General features: G+C 45.2%; 1 protein-coding gene across 1 annotated transcript; it reads right to left on the reverse strand.

The window, feature by feature from the left end:
• Nucleotides 1-246: 246 nt before the first annotated feature.
• LOC119178482 (uncharacterized) lies at nucleotides 247-18,294 on the reverse strand. The gene is made up of 3 exons (XM_037429691.2): nucleotides 18,175-18,294; nucleotides 17,481-17,546; nucleotides 247-16,969 (listed from the first exon to the last, which is right to left on the reverse strand). Exons 1-3 carry the CDS (start codon nucleotides 18,257-18,259, stop codon nucleotides 16,269-16,271), a joined length of 852 nt encoding a protein of 283 aa, XP_037285588.2. The 5' UTR covers nucleotides 18,260-18,294; the 3' UTR covers nucleotides 247-16,268.
• Between the last annotated feature and the right edge of the window lie 2,622 nt (nucleotides 18,295-20,916).

The following is a 20,916-nucleotide window of genomic DNA, read 5'->3' on the forward strand; positions in this document are numbered from 1 at the left end:
CACCCACCACGCAGTCGACTCAGAGCCCTGCAACAAGTATGGCAGCATGGGCAGCAAGGAAGCGACGGCGGCCACTGAGCGCAGCACGTGAATCTCAAGAAGCTATGCTGGCTGAACAAAAATGCTACGAGAGCAGCTGGAGCGGGCTCAGCAAACCGAGGTAGAGCTAAGATCAAAACACCTGCAGCTTCAAGAAAAGCTTGTAAATGCCCTCATTGGTTTCATCAATAAAACATGAGGCAGAAAAACTGTCACTCTTTTTATTTACAAATGCCAGCACAAAGAAATTTCTAGGAGCGGGCTGCCCGGGTCTGCATCCTCTGGCTGAAGTGGTTCACAAGTGCAGAATGCACACTGACTGCATTTCAAATCTGTGAATCGCTGCTACGTTCTGGTTGGGGCAGTTGGGAGTCGGACTGCTTCACTTCCTGGAGCCATTGAAGCTGAACAGCATCGCTGAAATGCTCGCAAATGTTGTTGAGCACGCAGCATGCGCGAATCACGAGGCGAGCATTTACAATGTCGCATTCCATTCTTTTCGATGTGAGTTGAAATCTTGCCTTAAGCCTTCCAAAGGCGTTTTCTACTACACGTCTCACTCTACCGATGTGGTAATTGAAATTTTTCTGCTCTGCACTAAGTGGGGTGTTGTGTCCAAATGGCTAGATGAGGTTAGGTGTAAGTGGGAAGGCCTGGTCACAAAGCACCAGAGGTGGCACGGCAACGCCTCCTATTGTAACAACCGGAGCCTTGAAAAGTGGTCCCTCAACCATGCCGGAGAAGCTCGACATTTGATACACATGAGAGTCGTGGCATCTTCCAGTGACACCAACATTTATAAACCTGAAACGGTACTTGTGGTCTACAAGCGCCAGGAGAATAATGCTGTACCTGTAAAAATTAACACAAGAGTCATTAACATAAGAGTCAAAGTCGGTAAGAACACTTCTCTGGTTTAAAAAATGCTAGCGATGTTGATATAAATATATCAATGTAGTGAGAACAAATAATGAACAGATTGCTAAGGCACAAGGGTAAAAAAATGGGCACGTTAGCTTAGACCATTCAGAGGTGGAAGTCATACACACATACGTCTAAATAACAGTACATACATCGGGTAAACTATCTCGATCACAACTTATGCTCGTCTTGGTTACTTTAACACTTCGCAGCATTTTACGGCTTTTGCAAGGTACTATTGCCAATTCTCATCTGATGTTTCTGATTATGAGAAAACTTTTCAGCTGCTTCAAGGCCTCAAATGTGATTTGCAACAAGCTTCTCATTTGACGACACTTACTTGCGTGCACAATTACGTTTTTTTCTGAGTAGACTTTGTTGTTTTCTAGAAATCTTGTAGCGAGGATTTCTCCATTGGATTCCTGTAATTGCAAGAAACATGCGCCGCTGCATATTCTAGCGAGAAACTGACGTTGCTGGAGACCAATTTGTGAGTCCTATAGGTAGCTTGTAACTTACAATTCGCACACAAGGAATGGTTCACATTCGGATGTTTCACATGTTCACATGCGGATTTCTCGGATGTTTAGGTGCGATGCCTTACACGCGAACGTTAATTACCAAAATGGCCAAATCAACTTACCACCCCTTGTAGTTATAGTAATCAGTGGCATGTTTTTGTGGCGGCGAAACTGGGAAGTGGCAGCCGTCGAGGGCTCCTACAGCTTAAGGAAAGTCACTGACGGCCATGAATTCCCGAATGTGTTCAACCATCTCAGATGGACTCAGCATCTTGATTCAGTCGCTTTCCAAGACAGAAACGATCGCTTCGCAAAACTCCTTGTAAATGTCGTTCACCGTCGATCGCCCGACGCCGAAGACACTGGCCACGACTCGGCCCTCTGCCACGGAGCACAGTTTGAATAAGCCGATGGCCACCACCTTTTCAACCGCAATGCACTTGCGCATATTAGTTGTGACCCTCTCTAGCGAAGGGCATAGGCTGTCTGCAATGAAACGGAAGGTGGCTGGGCTCACTCGAAAACACTGCTTAAAGTGGCCGTCGCCTAATCACGGCAATGTGTCTTCGAACCAGCGTTCGTTGCGCACATAGGCCCACCTTTCGCGGTTGATGGCTCGGGGGGACAGTGCGGAAGCAGTCAAAATGAAGCTGTTCATAACGAGTCTTTGTTTGAGGCTCATCACTCTTGCCTTCGCAGCGTTTAGCTCATCTTCGATAGAGCCGAGGGCAACAAGAGTCAGGACCACCTCAACTGTTGCTTTATCTCTGTCTCTGCGCCGAGACATCGCAGGACCACGATGAAACGCGGCACGCCGTCACTGACCCAGCTGGACGCAGCCATGTAAAAAGCACGACAAAAAACAAAAACAGCAAAACACCGACTGTTCATAGTTGCCAGACGACCTTATGTTGCTGCTAAAAACGCAAAACGAAAGAAAACTACAGGTATGCGCATTATAAGCTACTAGACAAAAAAAAACGGTTTTATGCTCCGGCGTCGCTAAATGTGATGTACATGCACAGATTCTTTTTAATATTTCCAATCTTGCTGCTTCCAGAAATAGCGCCATTTTTTTTTTGCAGCGTTCTTCTGAGGCACCGCCTAAAGCAGTAGTCCGGTGCCGTGTGTCATCAGCGCCACTCCTTTCTGCAAATGGTCTACGCCTGTTTTTAGAGAGGTGATGCCCTGCCACCGGTTTCTGCTAATTATGGAAATGTTGCACTTTGTGGACAGTGCCAGCATCACCGACCTCAGCGGCCATCCGCAGCCGAAGCATAGCAAGATATGGCCATTTTTGGAGTGATTGTTGCAGAAGTACCGCTCGGCATATATACAGGAAAGAGACATATCAATTATTTGTAAGTTTAATGCTTTCCAAAGGAAGACTAGGATGGGTGCAGTACATCCTACTAAAAAAAGCAAGATTTGGCTTGAAGTTTTTCTTGCTTTGTGAGGCATCTGTGGGATATGTGTGGGATGTCTTGGTGTACACAAGAAAAGGCACAAATCTCGGCACACCAGCAAATCTCGAACTTTGTCTATCAATGGGAACCCAAGTTGTTACGAAGCTCATCCAGCCCTTGCTAGGCAAGGGGTACTGCCCAACGATAGACAAATTCTACACTTCGCCAGAACTCGTCGACCTCCATATCAAGCACCCCACAAATGTGTACGGCACCGTCAGACCAAGCAGAAAAGATATGCCTCCAGCTTTCCAGACGAAGAAGCTGAAGAAGGGAGAGGTTCATGTTTACCAGAGTGGTAAATATATTGCCCTCCAATGGCGAGACAAAAAACTAGTATCTGTTATGAGCCAGTGCACACTGCAAGCCTGAAGACAGTCGAAGATTCGAAAGGACGAGACATCACAAAGCCAAGCATCGTGCATGATTATAATCACACCATGGGTGATGTGAACAAGTCATCAGATGCTGTCCGACTACCTTGTCCCTAGAAAGCGGCCGAAGATATGCTACAAGAACATTTTTGGCCACTTGATTGATGAAGCTACATTCAACTTTTGTCTTGAACCAAAAAGATGGCAGGAAGATGGACCACCTTGACTACTGCCTTTCTCTAATTGAGTCGAATCTAAATAGGTACGGTGATGCTTCAAGAAAGATGAAGCAAAGCCGACCGTCTGCAGTCCTTGACCCTGTGCGTTTCGAGGAATGGCACTTTCCTTCTTACATCCCGCCAAGCAAAGCCAAAGCAGCACCAACGAGGAAATGCTTCAATTGCTGTCGGACGAGAGGAGAAAATGGGAAGGAGTTGAGGAAGGAAACTCGCTCCTGGTGCATAAGCTGTAACAATACACTTTGCATTATTCCTTGTTTCGAAATTTTCCACACAGTTTTAAAGCTTTGCAAGTGAAATTGCCCAATCGTGTTCAGTCCACAGAAAAAAATATGGTGTCCGTGACTGTTTTGTTTACAGGGTTTTTAATTTTATTAGCAGCAGGTAGCTGGTTTCCATGTATTGTTCATAAATAAACTCTATTTTATTGATTTGAGGTACAAGTATTTTTATTAATATACACAAGCTACTTTTTAGTACCATCAAATTCAAGGTCAGCAATGAAAAAAATATGCACTTGACTGAAAATTTACCAAAAAAGAGCAATAAAGCAGTTAGTAGAACCTGATTTCAGTATTCTCACACAGGGAGGGGGGTAAATTGTACTCTTATTAGCAACTATACAAGAGAAGGGGCGAATGTTTTGATGTGATTGCTCCAGTTTAATTTAAACACTTGAAATATGGCAGCCGTATAATCGAGGGATACTTTTTGTTTTTAGAAACATGACATAATTTACATTTTACTTCAGTGGCTGCACTGATGCAGCCAATTTTCAGGTTGAATCGGTATAGTGAAGACGGAAGTGGTCTTCTATTACTTTGTGTTTTGGAAATCAGAATGAAACACTTCTACAGATAATTGTCAAATAATAGGCTAGATCACTTCTGTTCTCGGTTGTTCTCATTGGAGAAATGTTATAATAGCACAATTCTTTTTCAAAGAAAGCCAACTTACATCAAAAGATACTTTATTGAAATTCCTACCTGCCAACTCAATGGTATTATCTGACGAGTCAAAGAGGCTGTGAGCTATTTCGTAGATGAAAAAAAAAAAAAGAAAGAAAGGTTGTCAGTGACGGTAACAGGAATGTCGCTTTGGGCGAGTTCGTCTTTGCAAAAAAAAAAAAAAATGAAAGCTTATGGTGGCGAGTCAGAATAAGGGCAAGGCCATGTCTGCATTCCATAAAAGAAACATATAAAAGAGAAAGCTTCTAAAAGCAGCGAACCAACAGGGGGGTTGCAAAAGGCGTGCGCGTGCTCCTAGGCGCACGCGCGCTCCATGACTGCATTGATGTCATAGCTCCTATTTATTAAAGCCATTTTCGCCTTATCGTCCCCTTGTCTATGTTGCCAAGTCCTCACAGTTTGTTAAAGAGTACCTAGATATTTAAGATATTTACAGAAATGTGCACTTGACATTCAATACACATGCTCTGCTACACCTTGTTGAATGCGCAAAAGTCTGGATACCATCATGAAATTACTCAACTTACTTAATCGACAATATGAATGGGGAGCTTGTTAAGCTTATAAAAGGCACACACCATGCTTGCTGGCAAGAAGTTGAGACATTTTATTTTTGATCACACGTTCCCATCATTTGAGACAAGTGTTGCCCTTTTGAGAATAACTAGTCGAAGCAACTGCTTAAGAAAAACTTTTTGAAAAGGTACCACTTGTCAAAGCATTCCGAGAGCGCTTCTGATCTTTTTTTCCCAAGGGGAGATACTCGCAACCTTGGTGTCTTGAGCAGAAAAGAGTGCTAACTGATGGTGTTCTGAACTGCACAAAGGGCCTTGACAAGTCACACCGCTGTAACTTGCATGTGTGCACTGATTACCGTTATGGAGCAAGCTTCAACAACCCCTCCACCCTGCTTCACCATTTGCCACAGACACTGCTGAGGCTGGTGATTTATGTGAGAACCGTGGCCACTGCAGACAATGGTGGTGCGCAGGCCCCAGCAGACATAAAATGGCTCAATTATGGGATTCACCAGAGGCGACAAAACCTGTAGCTCTGCGCCAGCCTGCCACTAACTATCACCCCAAACCGCTAACATTGAGGAATATACAAAACAGTTTGTACACTGGTTCATTGCAGAAGCAACCATCGTTATAAATCAAATGAGCGGCTTCTGCCATCGAAAGGAACTTCGCTGCGTCTTTTATTTCAACCAAGTGCTTATCTCTACATGCAACCTTGGAGAGTCCTTGTCACCAGCAGCCTTCACCCCAGCTTTGAAGACATGGTGATGCCACTACTGAAGACTGCTCACCATTAAGACCAACCACTAGAATCCCCAGAGCTTGCAGCCAGCCAAGAATGCTGCCCTCTCTGGTTCCCACTCTCCAGTGCCAGCCGAAAACACCGCTTCCGTGGCCTCTCCCTCATTGCATATGCCTGTCCTACCAGCTCTTAAGTCCGTCAATGCGCCAACAGCACCAACGAGGGCATACAATCGCCACAGCTATTCCGAGGCCACTTGACGACTGGCGGATCGAAAAGAGAACTGACTGCCAAATAGTTCCAGTATGGTCCATTTTCCCATACAGTGGTTAAGCCCATTTCAGAAAATTGGGAAAAGCACTCGTAAATGCATGAAGTACCATCTCTACTATTCGGCACTGATGTCATATTTAACATAAAGTCTAATACCTTTATCAAAAGGCTTCTTTCTGAAGTAAGTATGGCAATGACAACATCAAATCAAGAAATAACATACAATAAGAAGCAGTTTAGGGTGCATCGCAGCAGCTCAGGGAGATCATTATTCACTAATAAACATACATATTGCGAACTTGGGAGGCTGAAATCTCAGAGCGTAAGATGTTGGTGGAATATGAAAAAACAGAAAACAATGGTAATGTGTTATCTATTGTAACATCCTCTGTGTTGTCAGCACAAAACAGCGGACTGCTGCGTAATGTATTATGAATCCTTGGACCACATTCCTCCAGTAATAACAGAAGGAATCCGCTGATCCTATGGTGGGGCCTATGGCATCATTTGTAAAGAGACGAGCAAGGAAGCCATGTTCCAGGGTTTTTCGATAACCACAAGTTTGTAGAACTGTACCTGGCTGCTCATCTTGCCAACAAAGAAAGACTTCCAACTGCTTACCCCCTTATCCCGATGATGTGTGGGTACCGCAGCAATGTGCAAGCAGCTCCACTTCCACCTGTTCTTTATGTTGCCTACTTTTATCTTTGTTAGTGCAAAGTAGCAAAACACCGGCTAAGGTAAAATACACAAAAATTAAGAAGATGTTTCAGCTCCCCACACGGGAGCCTAGTTCACAGTCTTTTTTGAACAAGTTTATGATCAAGTTTGAACAAGTTTACATAAATAGTTATGTGATACATAATTTTAAATAAACCTCTACCTTTTTTCTCGTTTTTAGCAAAAAGTATTATTGTACTGTGAAATGACAGAACTTAAACTTTTCTTACATCCTACAGTCATTGCACCATCACTTCCGATTTAAACGAAAAATATTGCACAGTGCAAATGATTTACACATACCTATTCGCACTCATTACACATACCTATTGTCCTTCTCGGTTCAACACCAGAGTAGTCGTTGATATGTGCCCCTAATCGCAAAGCCCTTGTTGAAGGGAAATAATTTCATTGTGTGAGACCAGAACTAGGAGGTCTTAACAAATACGTTACTGAAAAAGATGGTTCTTTGGAGCTTAAGGAAACAATTAAGTACTACTTCTGAGTGCAAGTATAGCTGTCTGTGTGGCAACATGACTACTGCGATTTCATTATTTGGAACAAAGATGAAGTAAGTGTGTAAAAAACTGTCACAAATGAAAGTTGTGATTAGTTGCATTTTTCTTGCGCAACATGCTTGAAGTGTTTTTTTTAAAAAGACCTTCTTAAGACAAACACAAAGCAATACTTTTATGATCAAAATCCAAAAAGATTTCTAAAAAGGTGGAACATACCTTAACTTGTAAAGAAGGCAAAATTATGTGCAGTTTAAATGTGGCCCAAACATGTATGCATGCACCAGTACTGCTTCATTACCCCTTTCAGTTTGCAAGTGGCAGTGCAGCAAGTGTCGCCCTTCCCTGTACTGCCATGCTCATCGCTATTTAACTGGTCTGACGGCGGCGTGGAAGGTAAGTATGGTCATTTGCTACCAAAGCTAGCATGGCTATCCCTGTGAGTCCCACGAAGGTCTAAATTAATGCAACTTGTGTGGTGTGTAGCATATTATGACAGCTATCAATGTGGTGTCTGGTTTGGCAATGACGCTGTTAACGTAAGTATAATCAGCTGCTCGGCGTTTTTTTTTTCTTAAGCCTTAAACCCTGCTAGTCATTGCCATGCCTGAGAGCTATATACATAATTAGCAGCTACATGCTTGATCATCGCAACTGTGTATGTATGGTGGTATGTGACGGTTCTGCAATGTGAGAAAACATGCCTCATGGCTTAGCAACTCAATGATGAGGTGGCTACCATTCGACGAAATCCATGGCCAACAGAAGGCATATTTTTTAAAGTTGCCCGCTAATGATGCCCGCTTCAACAGTGCCGACAGGCTATACCAACATTGAATAAGAAGCTCCACTTTCAGGAGGAAGATATTGCGAAGTACTATGTGCGCAAAGTTCATGTTGACATAGTTGTCTTGCCGCATGATAAGTGGGCTCTTGAGGAAGATGGTGTGCCACGCATTTTTCCTCATTCCGCCCAAGTTATTTTCCAAAGCCAGCACAGGAACACAAGACCTCAACCATGTGTGGTCCTCTAGCATTTACCCTTAAAGCAGTGGCCCGCTGTAAACAACAGGAACACAAAAAAAGCTGAATGCACAGACGTCCTACACGATTCAGGCATGACGGTCACGTTTGTGCCTAGTAGCGTAACTTTAGCAGCTTAAGAGCTCATTGCACACTCCTAATATCCTTTGCCCACTATCTCCTCAAATAACTCCCCTTACACAATATTACCTGCATTAACACAGCACGCAGGTTCCTTTACATTGTGTTGCTCACTGCAGGTACCATTAAAACTCATAAAAGAGGGTCTGGTTCTTTGCAAACTGTAAGAATGCAAAAAACCCATTTGCATAACTCCCTCTTTTGAAAACTTATCTGGTCAGCTGCTGTGGCCACAACTTGAGGCTGTGTTCGAAGTCAATTCCTTCCCCCCCTCCCAGAAGGATTTGAAAGTTGAGTGGTCCACTTATATTCGGAGTCTACTTATAATTGACAATATACAGTGACTCCAAAAGACATCACGTCCACTTTGAAGAACTTCCAAAAGTGCATTCAACGCTGTATAAAGCACGAGGTCGACATTTCTACATAAAAATCTGAGTTCTTTGGATATAAAACTGACTGGTCTTACGAATCAAATGAGATGAGCCCCACTTCATTGATTCGTTAAATAGTTATGATTGTTTATTCATGTTGCAGTATGCTTCGATCAACCCCTCCCTTTTTCACAAAAGCAACAACATTGTTTTGCCATGAGGTACAGAGTCTTGGATACAGTTCAATAAGTGGTTTCCGATGTCGTGCCATGCATTATGTGGTGGCATACACAACAAACATCAGAAACAAGGCCACATTTTTATGGGCCTTCTGTACTTAACTGAATATTGGTGGCAATTCAGTAGCATTTGTATATCTTGGGAAAGCCATTAAACTATTCACTGTAGCTTACTTAGAACGACACCAAATTGTGTAAGTGGTTGTAATGATTAGACTGATCATGGCTGCTTCTGGTTAGCATCACAGATCAATGGATGTGGGAGCCAGAGGATCGAAGTGTCTAAGAATTGGATGGGATTTCAAAAGGAACTTCAACTCAGAAAAAGCGAATGCACATTCCGGAGTCCAGTCAAATGGCACGCCTTTCTGGAGCAGGCACATGAGTGGGAGCGCGATATTGGCAAATCCAGGAATGAATCGACGTAAGTATGAGCAGAGGCCCAAAAAGCTGCACAGTTCTTTCACTGAGTGAGGTTGCTTGAATGGTTCCAGTGCAGCCTTCTGCGCTGGATCCGGCCGTATGCCTTCTTTGTTCGCCAAGTGTCCAAGGACGAGTGTTTGGCACTCTCCAAAATGACATTTCTTCGAGTTGAGCACCAAGCATGCTTTGCTTAGGCAGTTCAGCACGAGGTCAAGACAAGTGTTGTGCTCACAGAAAGTACGCCCAAAAATAACATCGTCCAAATAACACATGTATACTTCCCACTTCAAACCACACAGAATGTTGTCCATGAAGCGCTCACAAGTTGCCAGCGCATTGCCTAGTCCGAATGGCATCACGTTGAATTCAAAAAGTCCATCTGGTGTAACACATGCCGTTTCCTGTTTGTCTTCCTCGTGCATTGGAATTTGTCAATACCCTGACCTCCAATCAACAGACAAAAAGTAGGAGGCTGATGAAAGACAGTCTATAGCATCATCAATACAAGGTAGTGGGTATACGTCCTTTGTGATGGCGTTGAGACGGCGGTAGTCAACGCAAAATCGCCATGTTCCATCTTTCTTCTTGACCAATATTACGGGCGCGGCCCACGGGCTGCATGATTCCTAAATCACATTCTTCTTTAGCATCTCGCCAACCTGTTCGTTTATCACTGCGTGTTCCGAAGGCGATACCCGGTATGGCTTTTGTCGGAGAGGTCCATGGTATGCCTGATCTATGCGGTGCTTTACACGAGAAGCAGGGAATGACAGTGGAGCCTGTAGCTGTGCGAAATTGAAAAGATCAGCATATTTGTGTAGAATACTCGCCTGGTCATTATGCTCGTTGGTGCTAAGAGACTTGTCAATCATTGCCATTATGGAGGTGTCCCTGGCGTGCAGATGATCAGAATCCGGTTTATCCGGAGAATCGCTGCTCTCTGTAGGGATGGCAAGGAAGAACACTTGATGTTGACGGATCTTAGCAAGTTGTAGACCCTCTGGTAATACCGAAGGTTCATTGGAGCCGTTGATCACCCTAAAACCAGTATGCCCTTGAAGAACCGACAACGTACAATAGGGTATTAGAACATTTTTCTTTATGCAGCTGAGATGAATGGTCTCTACCGTGACATCAAATGCCATCTCAGTTGCAGGGGAACTGACGACAGGAACACACTAGGCAGACAAGGGTGGTACAGTTGTGTCCATGGACACGCAAAGGGTGCCTTCCATACAAGGCCGGCTTTTCATAAACGCTACTGGAACATTTGAATCTACTGTAATCTCTCCTGTGCGGCAATCGACAGTGGAACCACAAAGGTTCAGGCAATCGAGTCCTAGAATTATATCATGCGTTGAATGAAAGAGAACAGCAAAATCAGAAGTAAAATTCTGGCCCCCAAAACTAATAGTCACTGTGCAGATACCAACAGGTTATAAGACATCTTCGCTCACTCCACGAAACGTATCAGCACGGTCCCAACGGAACATGACCTTTCGTCCAAAAAGGAATTTGAATGCTAGACTCATCACTGATATGGTTGCACCTGTGTCCACTAAGGCCATTGCTGAGACATCGTCGATTAGCACACGGACCTTATTTTTAAACATTTCAATTGAAGGAGGCATTTCTGTGGAAATAGAAGACTGTCCAGCGACCTCACCTCCAATGGTTGCGCCGACTAGTTTTCCGGAGGCGGCGAAGGGTAGTGGCGCCTAGGAGACGGCGACCGATTGGAGCGAGGGACTGGCGAGGGTGTCAGACTGCGGTCAGAGGCCGGAGAGCGGTTTCGCAGCGGCCTTAGTATCTCGTGAGATGTGCTTCCAGGGAACGTTGGTGCTCGTGCAAAGCCGGACAGGTGGGACCTCGGTGGGCAATCTTACCTCTGCGGCTACCGGTAGTTGCACTACCTGGCAATGTGGCCTTCGACGCCAGAGTTGTAGCAGACGGGTAGGGGTCGCTCGCCGAACCACTGCTGAGAGCGCTCCGCTGTGTAACGTCGCCTACCCCAACGGAGTGGAGCAGCTTGTGAACGGGAACTGCCCGCCTCTGTGGAGCGGGGCCAAGACGAAGGCGTCGGTCATACCACTGGTCAGGCGCGAATGAGTCTCGGCGTGGCCACGAAGTTCCAGCTTCGCTAACGTCCATCACACATACCGATGGTGGCAGAGGAGCGAACAGCACCGGGTAGCAGGATGAACAGGTAGGCGGTGATGGATGGTGTCGTCGACCAATATGGCTTGCCGATGTAGCTCTTCGCGCACTGTTGCCCTGATAGTAGCGGCAAGGTCGGCAGGCGGGCTCACGTTGACGCTGGCGACCGTTGTTACATTAGCCAGCCTACCAAATTTCGGGGCAATACGACGGTTTTTCAGCTTCTCGAAAGGATGGCAGTGACGTTGAACGGCGGAGACGGAAGTGAGGTCTTTCCTACCTATCACAAAATTGTAGATGTCCTCTGCTATACCCTTCAGGAGGTGTCCGCCCATGTCTTCTTCAGAAATATACGGGTCTATGATCTTCCACAGCATCAGAACCTCCTCTATGTAGGTGGTACACATTTCTCCAGGAGTCAGCTCTTTAAGCCAACATGCGCTCTCCGCTTTTCTTTTTGGAATCAGAGTCGCCGAAGCATTTCTTAAGTTCTTCAGCGAAACCATCCCACGTTGTTAATCTTCGTGGTTTTCATACCACATCAGGGCAATTTACGTGAGAAACGGCGCAACATTTCTCAATTGCTCGATGGGCCCAGCAGTTGTACTGGCTCACCCTTTTGTAATGTGTGAGCCACGCATCCACATCTTCTCCTGCTCTTCCCTTGAACAGGCGGGGTTCCATATAGCGATACCGAGGTGCAAGCGGCACTGACCTTTACGTGGTTGAGAAGCCGTGACCTTCACTCTCGGCCATGACGGTTGTTGTCGGTGGCAGACCAGCAAGACGACGGCTCCGGCAAAGTTCAAACAGCTGTGACTCCGTCGTTCATCGACATGCTTTACCTAGCACCTCCACCACTCTGTTACGTTTACGAGAGGGGTTTATTCTACTGTGGCGCAGCGGTAGACTTGAAGGTGTCGTGCACCGGAGGCCTATCTCGCTAGCCGAATGTTCTCTTCTCTAATCTGCCTGTTCCATGCTACCCAGAGGCTCAAACCAAATCACACATGCAGTAACAGTAGGATCTCACTTGTTGATGCCAAGCTAGCATGTTTTTTTATTATTTTTTTCATATTTGTGCTGCTTAGTAGAATAGCCTTCTACATGTATTTGGCCACACTAGCTGTTCGCCCAAGTGCACTTTCTGTCTACAAGTACTCCACAAGGAAGTTTTTCAAGCACCACCTAATGTCCAACCACCACAAGTCAAGAAAGTGGACCTCTTTGACTCCTTTTCCACTTCCACCATGGAGTCGGTTCAAGGATGCAGCTAATGCCAGGCATAAAATGCAAAAGAAAGACGAGTGGCCTAAAGTGCGCTCTTGATCCCACAGCTTGTATTGCTGCTGATTGTGAAGAACATGCTGCTGCTGGTGTGAAAGCAAAAATAAGTGACCCATAGAAACTGTCAAAACAAATTACAGCCGATTGCTTGACAAAAGTTTCTTTTCTGGGTATGTCCTTTTTTCATCATTCTATTTGTGACAACAAAAAGTTTTGTGTCGCTAAGGCAATGAAGGACTTGTTTTCTGTGTTCATGTATTCAATCATGTTTAAAGAAAACATCTTGCACGCGAACCTTTAGGAAAGCTGTTTATGCTGCTACGAAATTAAACTTGTCCTTCAGGGACAGCTATAGTATTTTGGAAGTGCAGCAGCACCCAGGCAAGCCAGTATGTCATGTTTTCGCTACTGAAAGCATGCTGGACTGTATTGGAAAGCAAATTTGGCACAGCCCGCAGTGCAGGAGGCATACTTATAGCATGCTACACATTCCCTATGACTGCACCATCGCTTGCGTTACACAACATAGTGATGTGAGAAATACTGTATTCTCTGCAAAGGGAACATCCCCAGCAATAAAAGTTGACTCTGGGTAAATAAAAAATTGAAAGTTCAAAAAGCCTGTCGACTATTATTTCGGGAGCAAAAGAAAGCTTCATGCTGTATTCGGGTGGTCGTTTTAGAGTGCTCTAGAGCACTCCGGAAAGCGACTCCGTGTTCGGGTGGTCGAAATCGAGCGCTAGACGTATGTTCGGTTGGTCGTCTCAGAGCGTCGTACTCCACTCCGAGCGCCTCCGACTGCTCCGGCTCCCAAGTTGGAGTGCCGCCGAAATCTGGAGGCGATCGGGTCACGTGACCACCCCGGCCGCCGCGGCTCGCCCCGCTCGCCTGCCCAGTCGGTGGCGTTCGCTGAGGCCTAACTGGCGGTTAGTTGTGGGAGTGTTTCGACGATTTTGCTTCTCGTGCTATTCTCCGCATCATGTCGAAACGGAGACGCCTATTGAGTGTAGGGGAACCGTCTCCGCTACTTCTGCAGCTCGAAATACACGCCGAGGAGGACAGCAGCTCAGACGACGACTCGCACGTTTACGCAACGAAGTTCGCCGAACTGTTCGCTGAACCACTTCCAGTATTCAAAGTGCAGGAATACGTTCGCAAGGTTGTGCACACCTATTCTGAAGAGCAGGTAAGCTGAAAATCAAATTAATGTCTCGAGGTCTAATGCTCGTTGCAGTTTCGCAGGAATTTCCGCCTGCCTCGGAGAGCCTGCTACAACCTTATCAGGCAGTTCGAGAAGTCCGATTTCTTTCCCTTCAACCGGCACCACGGAGGCGCTCCCGCGAAGACGCCGAAAGAGCACATTCTTTCGTTTCTCTGGTAAGCCAGCTACATCTTCCATATTACGAAGCTTGTGGCACAGTGTGGTGTTTCAGCCTTCGGGAATTTCCTGTGCGGGTGAGAGTAACCCCGTCAGTGTTTTGTAGTCTCGTTAACGGTCATCAAACGTCGAACGTCAAACAAAAAAAAAATCTAAAGCCCTATTGTTACCATGTAATGGCAGCTAGGTCAATCCATGATTTTGCAGTCTGCACGCATTGTCTTGCCATGTGTGCATATGATGAACTAAACCTTTGCTTTAATGGTGGCAAAGGAAGTTTTTTCTAGTTTAGCAGTGTGGCAATTGTTTTTTTAGATACGCTGTCAACAAGGCCTCAATCAGGGAGGTTGCCTTGCTGTTCAACATGGCAGACTCCACACAGCTCACTGTCATTGACAGGGTGCTTGGGTTTCTTTTTGCCATTGCCCCAGAAGTGATTTACTTCGCACCTGACAAGGAGGCTCTGGCCAGGGATTTCAAGAAAGTGAGCAGTGGTTTTTCCTTCTTTTTTTGGGATTTGGAATTTAAAAGTATGTTGCAAAAAATACTTGAGTAATACAAAATCAGCACTGGTTGCAATGAAAAGGTAATTGACCAGTCATTAACACAATGAATACCTGACTATTGTAGCACACTTTCACCTATGTGTACCAGTGCACTCGCTGACAATGTATTTTACCAAACAGTAATGGCCATGTGAATGCCACGTAGAAGCCTACACTTGCATACGTTCTCTCTTTGCAGTTTGCAGGATTTCCAAACGTCATTGGGTGCATTGATGGCACCTACATCCCTGTGCGCTGCCCAGTCAACAAAGTCAGGTCGACTTACATAAATAGGCACGACCAGGTGTCTATCACAATGCAGGGAATTTGCGACTCAAACAGGAGATTTCAGGACGTTTTCACGGGCCCCCCAAGCAAAGTTCATGACGCAAGAGTCCTGAAGCTGTCGCCTGTGCAAGAGGATTTGCCTACGCTTTGCGAAATCAACAGGTACCACATCCTCGGGGACACTGCATACCCCATCCGGGAACACTTGCTTACACCGTACAAAAACTACGGCAACATGACTGCAGACGAAACCGCATACAACGACCGCCATACCTCAACAAGGGTCGTGATTGAAAATTCATTTGGCCTGCTTAAACAGAGATTTCGGCAGCTGCGGTACGTGGAACTCACAACAGTCGACAAGATTACACTGTTCATAGTAGGCTGCTGTGTTCTTCACAATATATGCCTGAGCACTGGAGACACAGATGTGGAGGACCTGCTCACTGATGAAGAGAGAGAAGAAAGAAGGCAGGACCTGGCTCTGCACATAAGGGAGAACCGTGCTGAGCTGGAAGCAAACAGACAGCCACTGACAGAGCGTGAAAGCTCACTCCGACGCCTAGGGGAACTGAAAAGAAGTGACTTGGCACAGCAGCTTCGTCACTGACGTGAGCAGGTGAAAACACCACCCTGTGAAAACATGCGCAACATCTTCGCAAAGTGTATTGCTCCTTTAATAAAGCGAAAGAGTTTATTTATTTATTAGAATACCCTCAGGGTCCGAAGGGCATTACAAAGGGGGTGGGACAACATTTTATAACACACAAAGGAATAAAGACAAGGTAAAAAAACAAGTGTCAGAAGTGCAAATCACGAAGGCAACATGAATCAACTAAAAAATGTATATGTAGTAAGAACTCAAGCACATACAAGACAAAAATAGATAATGGAAAGTGCATATAGTTACAAAAATGTTTACAAAAATTTTTGTAGCGCTAGATGTGAATAAAGACAAGGAAAAAAACAAATGAAACAAGTGTCAGAAGTGCAAATCACGAAGGCACAACAAATCAACTAAAAAATGTATATGTAGTAAGAATTCAAGCACATACACGAAAGATACATAATGGAAAGTGCGTATAACTACAAATTTTTTTTAAATTTTGTTGATCTAGTTGCCCTCACTGTTCTTTGCAAGGTCTCTCAGTGCCGCTATGTGTTCCTGATGGGCTTTATGGAGCTCTTGGTGCCTCTCCTCTCGCCTTTTTTCGCGCCCTTCCTTCTTCTGCTCGCGCTCTTTGTTTATCTTCCTCATCTCTTGGAAAAAGAACGCCATGTCCTGCATTCGGCGCGTGCCTGCTCGAGTTGCGCGATCTTTTTTTGGTCTTTTTGCTTGGGTGCCTTCTGTTTCCAGCAAACTGCTGCTCCCACTGGAGTCCCCTTCAGTCTCTGGAAATGACGGAAGAGGGCTCGGGTCAGCACTCCCCGAGCTGTCCGTTGTCTGAGCACTTGTGCTCGGTGAATCGACAGCTGCGGCCTTGTACGAAACTGTACCGACACCCCGGAGGACTTCTGGCTCGATACTGTCGTCCAGAGCCCTAATCCTAGCAAATTCTTCGTAGGACACCCTGCAGCGACTTCGACCTGATGTCCTGTTATTTGTTACCTCATTTTTTTTCCTTCTTATTATGGTCTTCAAGCGCGAGTCGCATTGCTCGGCTGAGCGGCTTATGCCCAGAATCTTCAAGATTTCTTTGGCAACTTCCTGGTACATTGCCCGCTTCGTTCGAAATTTTTTAAAAGGGCCAACTTCATTGTTGTACTGGGCGTACAGCGTTAGCAGTAGCCGTGTCTCGCCTTCGTCCCAGGGTGCTGTTCACAGGAGAGAAAGCCAGGATTAGAGTAAGACACAGAACAATTGATGTATTTTCAAAATATTTTGCCTCTTATGAGATGGACAGCAGACCAGAGCAGCTTTTTTAACTACTGTAATGAGACCAGATGTCCTGATTCGTGATGACTGAGAATGAAACAATAAAAAATATAAGCGAATTAGATAAGCAATCAATCCAAACAAAAAAAAATGTGATATGTTCCATGCCACCCCACATGGCGATTAATCGCATGCAGCTGACAGATTTTACTAACAGTAATTGTATATACTAGCCCCTACTGAGCCAGGATAGTTCTAATTCTTCTGTGTACTTTTAATTCTGGCCTGTAGCCTTTGGCGCTGTGGATACAAATGTGACTAATTACTACCTATCTGAGTATAGCAACCATGAAATGTGCGTTGCAATTGTTGAGTTGCAAAATGACACATAGCTCTTTGGAGAGAGTCCATATTTGTTGTAAAGATCAATTAAATAAACAGGTGGCTTACCAGAGCATGTTGCGTTGCCATCCGCAGTTAAGTCGCCGTCCGGAGCATTCGAGCTCGGTGGAGTGCCTGTAGGAGAGAATGCAACAGGTACAGGAAGTTCAAACGACACAGCCATCGTGTAAGAAATGTAGCCGTCCTGAGCACTTTACATTGCGCATATTAGAGCAGCGAAGACGCCAAACACAATGAATGCGACGGCTCAAATAGTTTACAAGCTGTTGACTGCTTTGTTAGACGTGAGCACATGATGATTAAAGCACTGATCCTGTGAAACGTTGGCCTCCTTGACATTCGCCGTCACCGACTCCATTCGCTTAAGAGCGCAATACAGCAGCCCCCGGAAACAACGACGAACGCGTAAAGCGCACCAGTCTCGGCACTCGTGTCGTAGCAGCAAATGATCGGTACATCCCGCTTTCTTCCCATGTCATTTTGCCCACTGCGCTTGCTCCAGTATAACAGTGTGAACTGACAAAACCTGCGCGCTATAACTGCTAACAGTTCATTTTACAGAGGCCGTATGTTTTATTAACACGATTTCAGATAACTTGGCGGGATGCGTGCGCTCGCTTCAGCTACGCGGTATTCAGAGCGTTTTCTTTTACATTTTTTGAGATCAGCCCGGCCCTACGGTTACCCAATCAGACAAAAAAAAAAGCTGGGATTACTATTCAGAGCTCATGCTACAACTTACCTTCAATCATAGCGAATAACAGGCGCTCGGCTGATGTCGGGGAACTTCGGCTGGGAGCTAACGCGTCCGATCCGGAGGTCGCCATTTGTTGAGACACCTGGGCCGGCCTGGCTGTTTGCAGTTGCCGTTTTGGCCGCGCCGCGGCGCCACGGTTGCGTGCTACTCCAAAATCGGGTACGCGTTCGGTTAAGGAGCGGTGACTCTTGCTCGGAGTGGGGGAAGCGGCGCATCGGCGTACTCCGAGTCGGAGTATCAGAGCGACCACTCGAATACAGCATCAAAAAAATGAAAGCCATCACTTGCAAAAACCCCCAAGAAGCTTAGGGATTAGAACACCTGAGGGGGAAAAGGTGCTTCTCCTCTTGCTCAAGCATAGAGCCAGATTCTGGAAGAAGCCGCTGCAAGTTAATGCAGTGTTATCATCGTGATGAAGAACAACGCTAATGTACAAAGCATATTTCAACTAGCGCATTCAACCTATTCAACGAAGTTTGCATGAACCAGTTTTCATGTGTGTATGGTCCGAGATGTGTTTTTAGTCCAGTCATTTCCTGATGATACAACTACATAGAAAAGAAAGAACACAAAAAGTAAACGAAAACTGTAAAATGTTAATTTTTTTAAATGAGCATCGATATACATTATTGATACAAAGTAGAAAAATAACCATGGAGGAAAAATGGAAAGACGGGAAAGTGACAAAGGTTAGGTGCTTGTCTCAGCCGGGTGGATGGAGTCGGACCCCGCCATTGTTGGCATATGCTATCCAACTGGCACAAGACAAGCCTGTGAGAGCTGCAGTCAATCATTAGGAGCAGTAGCCAGATGTAAGGGAGTATGGAAAATTTGATAACAGAGAGATAAATTACTTAGCAGTGAATATGGAGGACATCAGATTCGTGTGCAGAACAAGAATGGTTTTGTGTGCAAGAAACCGTCTCGGCCTTTTCTAGGATTTTGCCACCAGCAACAACCGTGCAACTTGATAAGGTTTATTTCACTTGAAGATGCCTTGCTCAAATATAGACAGGCGATGGTTACTCTCTAATGTTCATGAATGTGTCTCATCAATCCTGATATCGCCAAGACATCACCCTGAATCGTCAAGACAACACCCTGATGATTCGTCGAAGTCCTGTGACAAATGCTTGCCACTCAAACAAACACTGCACTTGATGTACACTGGATGTCGGTCTTTGGAGGGCCCTACATCATCCACTTAAAGTTGGTGTCTATCACTGTTAGAGCCGCACTAACACCATGAAACTTTCTTGTGGTTACTCACCAACATCTGTTAGATCTTATTAGTACTTTTATCTTGTCGTATGTGTCCGGTTGAAGGCTTTTATCGATGTTGTACTCCCTCTCGGTGAGCAGCTCTAAAGTGTTCTGATCAATTGATGAATGCTACATATATCTTTTAGATTCGTTTATTAAAAGCAAACTGGGAATACATAGAGACAGTGGGTCTGTTTCCATGCAATGAACGCAAAAATAACGCTCAGTTGTGAGTGTGCCTCTTTTCTGTCAACTAGGGGTGCGCGAATATTAAATTTAAAATATTCGTATACGATTCCGAAATTCTGTATTTGAAAATTTCGAATAACTTAGAATATTCGAAAAATTCGAATATTCAATGCGACTATTGTGCGGGAAAAAACTCGTTTTCCCTATTTTCGCTGTGTACAAATAGCTAAAAACATTGTCGAAAGCAGAGATAAACATCAAAAGTGCATGAGGCACGATGTCTGTCAGCGATGAGCGCGTCGGTGCATCTCCGACATGTTAGGCACAGCGCTGTTGACGATCGTGTAACCGCATGTTATCAATATTAGGCAGCCGTAACAGCCTCACTACCAGTCGTCCACTAAGGGGGACCTAGTAAGCAGAAACGACAGCTAACCGCTGCCGCGTAAGACATCGCTTGATAACGCATAACCATGCGTGTGCTAGACCTGAAACATTGTCATCGAAGGATGCGGTTCGGTTAGAAAACATGAACATGAAGCGACAAAAAGCGTTCTCGTGGTAATGGGCCTTTTCTGAGTAGGTAATGAGCGCCAACCTCGAAGAGGCACGCACCATGGTTTTTGGTGACGAAAACCTGATAACACGTGCATACCAAGCGATACCTGGTGCCACAAACATGCAAATCATTCTCCCAAAGAGAGGCGCAAACGCTAGACTCAAAGATTGCCTACCCGCATGCGGCGGACAATTTCAGAGTACAAAGGCCACCAGTTTTGATTCCACTTGAGGTGCTGTTCGGACTAGGAAAAGGCCTATTTTACCACGACATCGCATTTATTTTCTTTTTCAAAGAATCTGTGCACGTGAGCAGATGAACAATTATATTGTAATACTACTCGGGATTGCAGTGGCTAGAGGAGTCTCCAAGGGGCCTCCTCAACTTGGGATTTTATTATTTAGTTACGCTGCGTTTCCAGCGAGTATGCGTTAATCAAAGTTTCTTGTGTTCTAAACATATGGAATATTTGCAGTGGCCATTGTACACCGACCTTTCAGTTACATGTATGTATGTATGTATGTATGTATGTATATACATATATATATATTTATATTTTTTTTTTCGTGGTGGCCACCACAGCGCTAGTGCTGCTATTGTTGCTATTGGTGAGCATCGATTTACACGTCCCGGTTGGCTCCGTACGGCCACGGACGCCGGCGCCGCATTCGTTTTTCTCGGAGACCAACTGGAAGCTCTGCCTACTTGTCCGAGAT

The sequence above is a fragment of the Rhipicephalus microplus genome, chromosome 1 (assembly GCF_043290135.1).
Source record: "Rhipicephalus microplus isolate Deutch F79 chromosome 1, USDA_Rmic, whole genome shotgun sequence".
Lineage (NCBI taxonomy): Eukaryota > Metazoa > Arthropoda > Arachnida > Ixodida > Ixodidae > Rhipicephalus > Rhipicephalus microplus.

Coding starts and splice junctions, on each gene's coding strand:
- LOC119178482 (XM_037429691.2), bottom strand. CDS start 18,259: ATGGCGACCTCCGGATCGGACGCGTTAGCTCCCAGCCGAAGTTCCCCG. Junction 17,547..18,174: donor GTTATTCGCTATGATTGAAG/GTAAGTTGTAGC, acceptor TCTCTCCTACAG/GCACTCCACCGAGCTCGAAT. Junction 16,970..17,480: donor TGGCAACGCAACATGCTCTG/GTAAGCCACCTG, acceptor TCCTGTGAACAG/CACCCTGGGACGAAGGCGAG.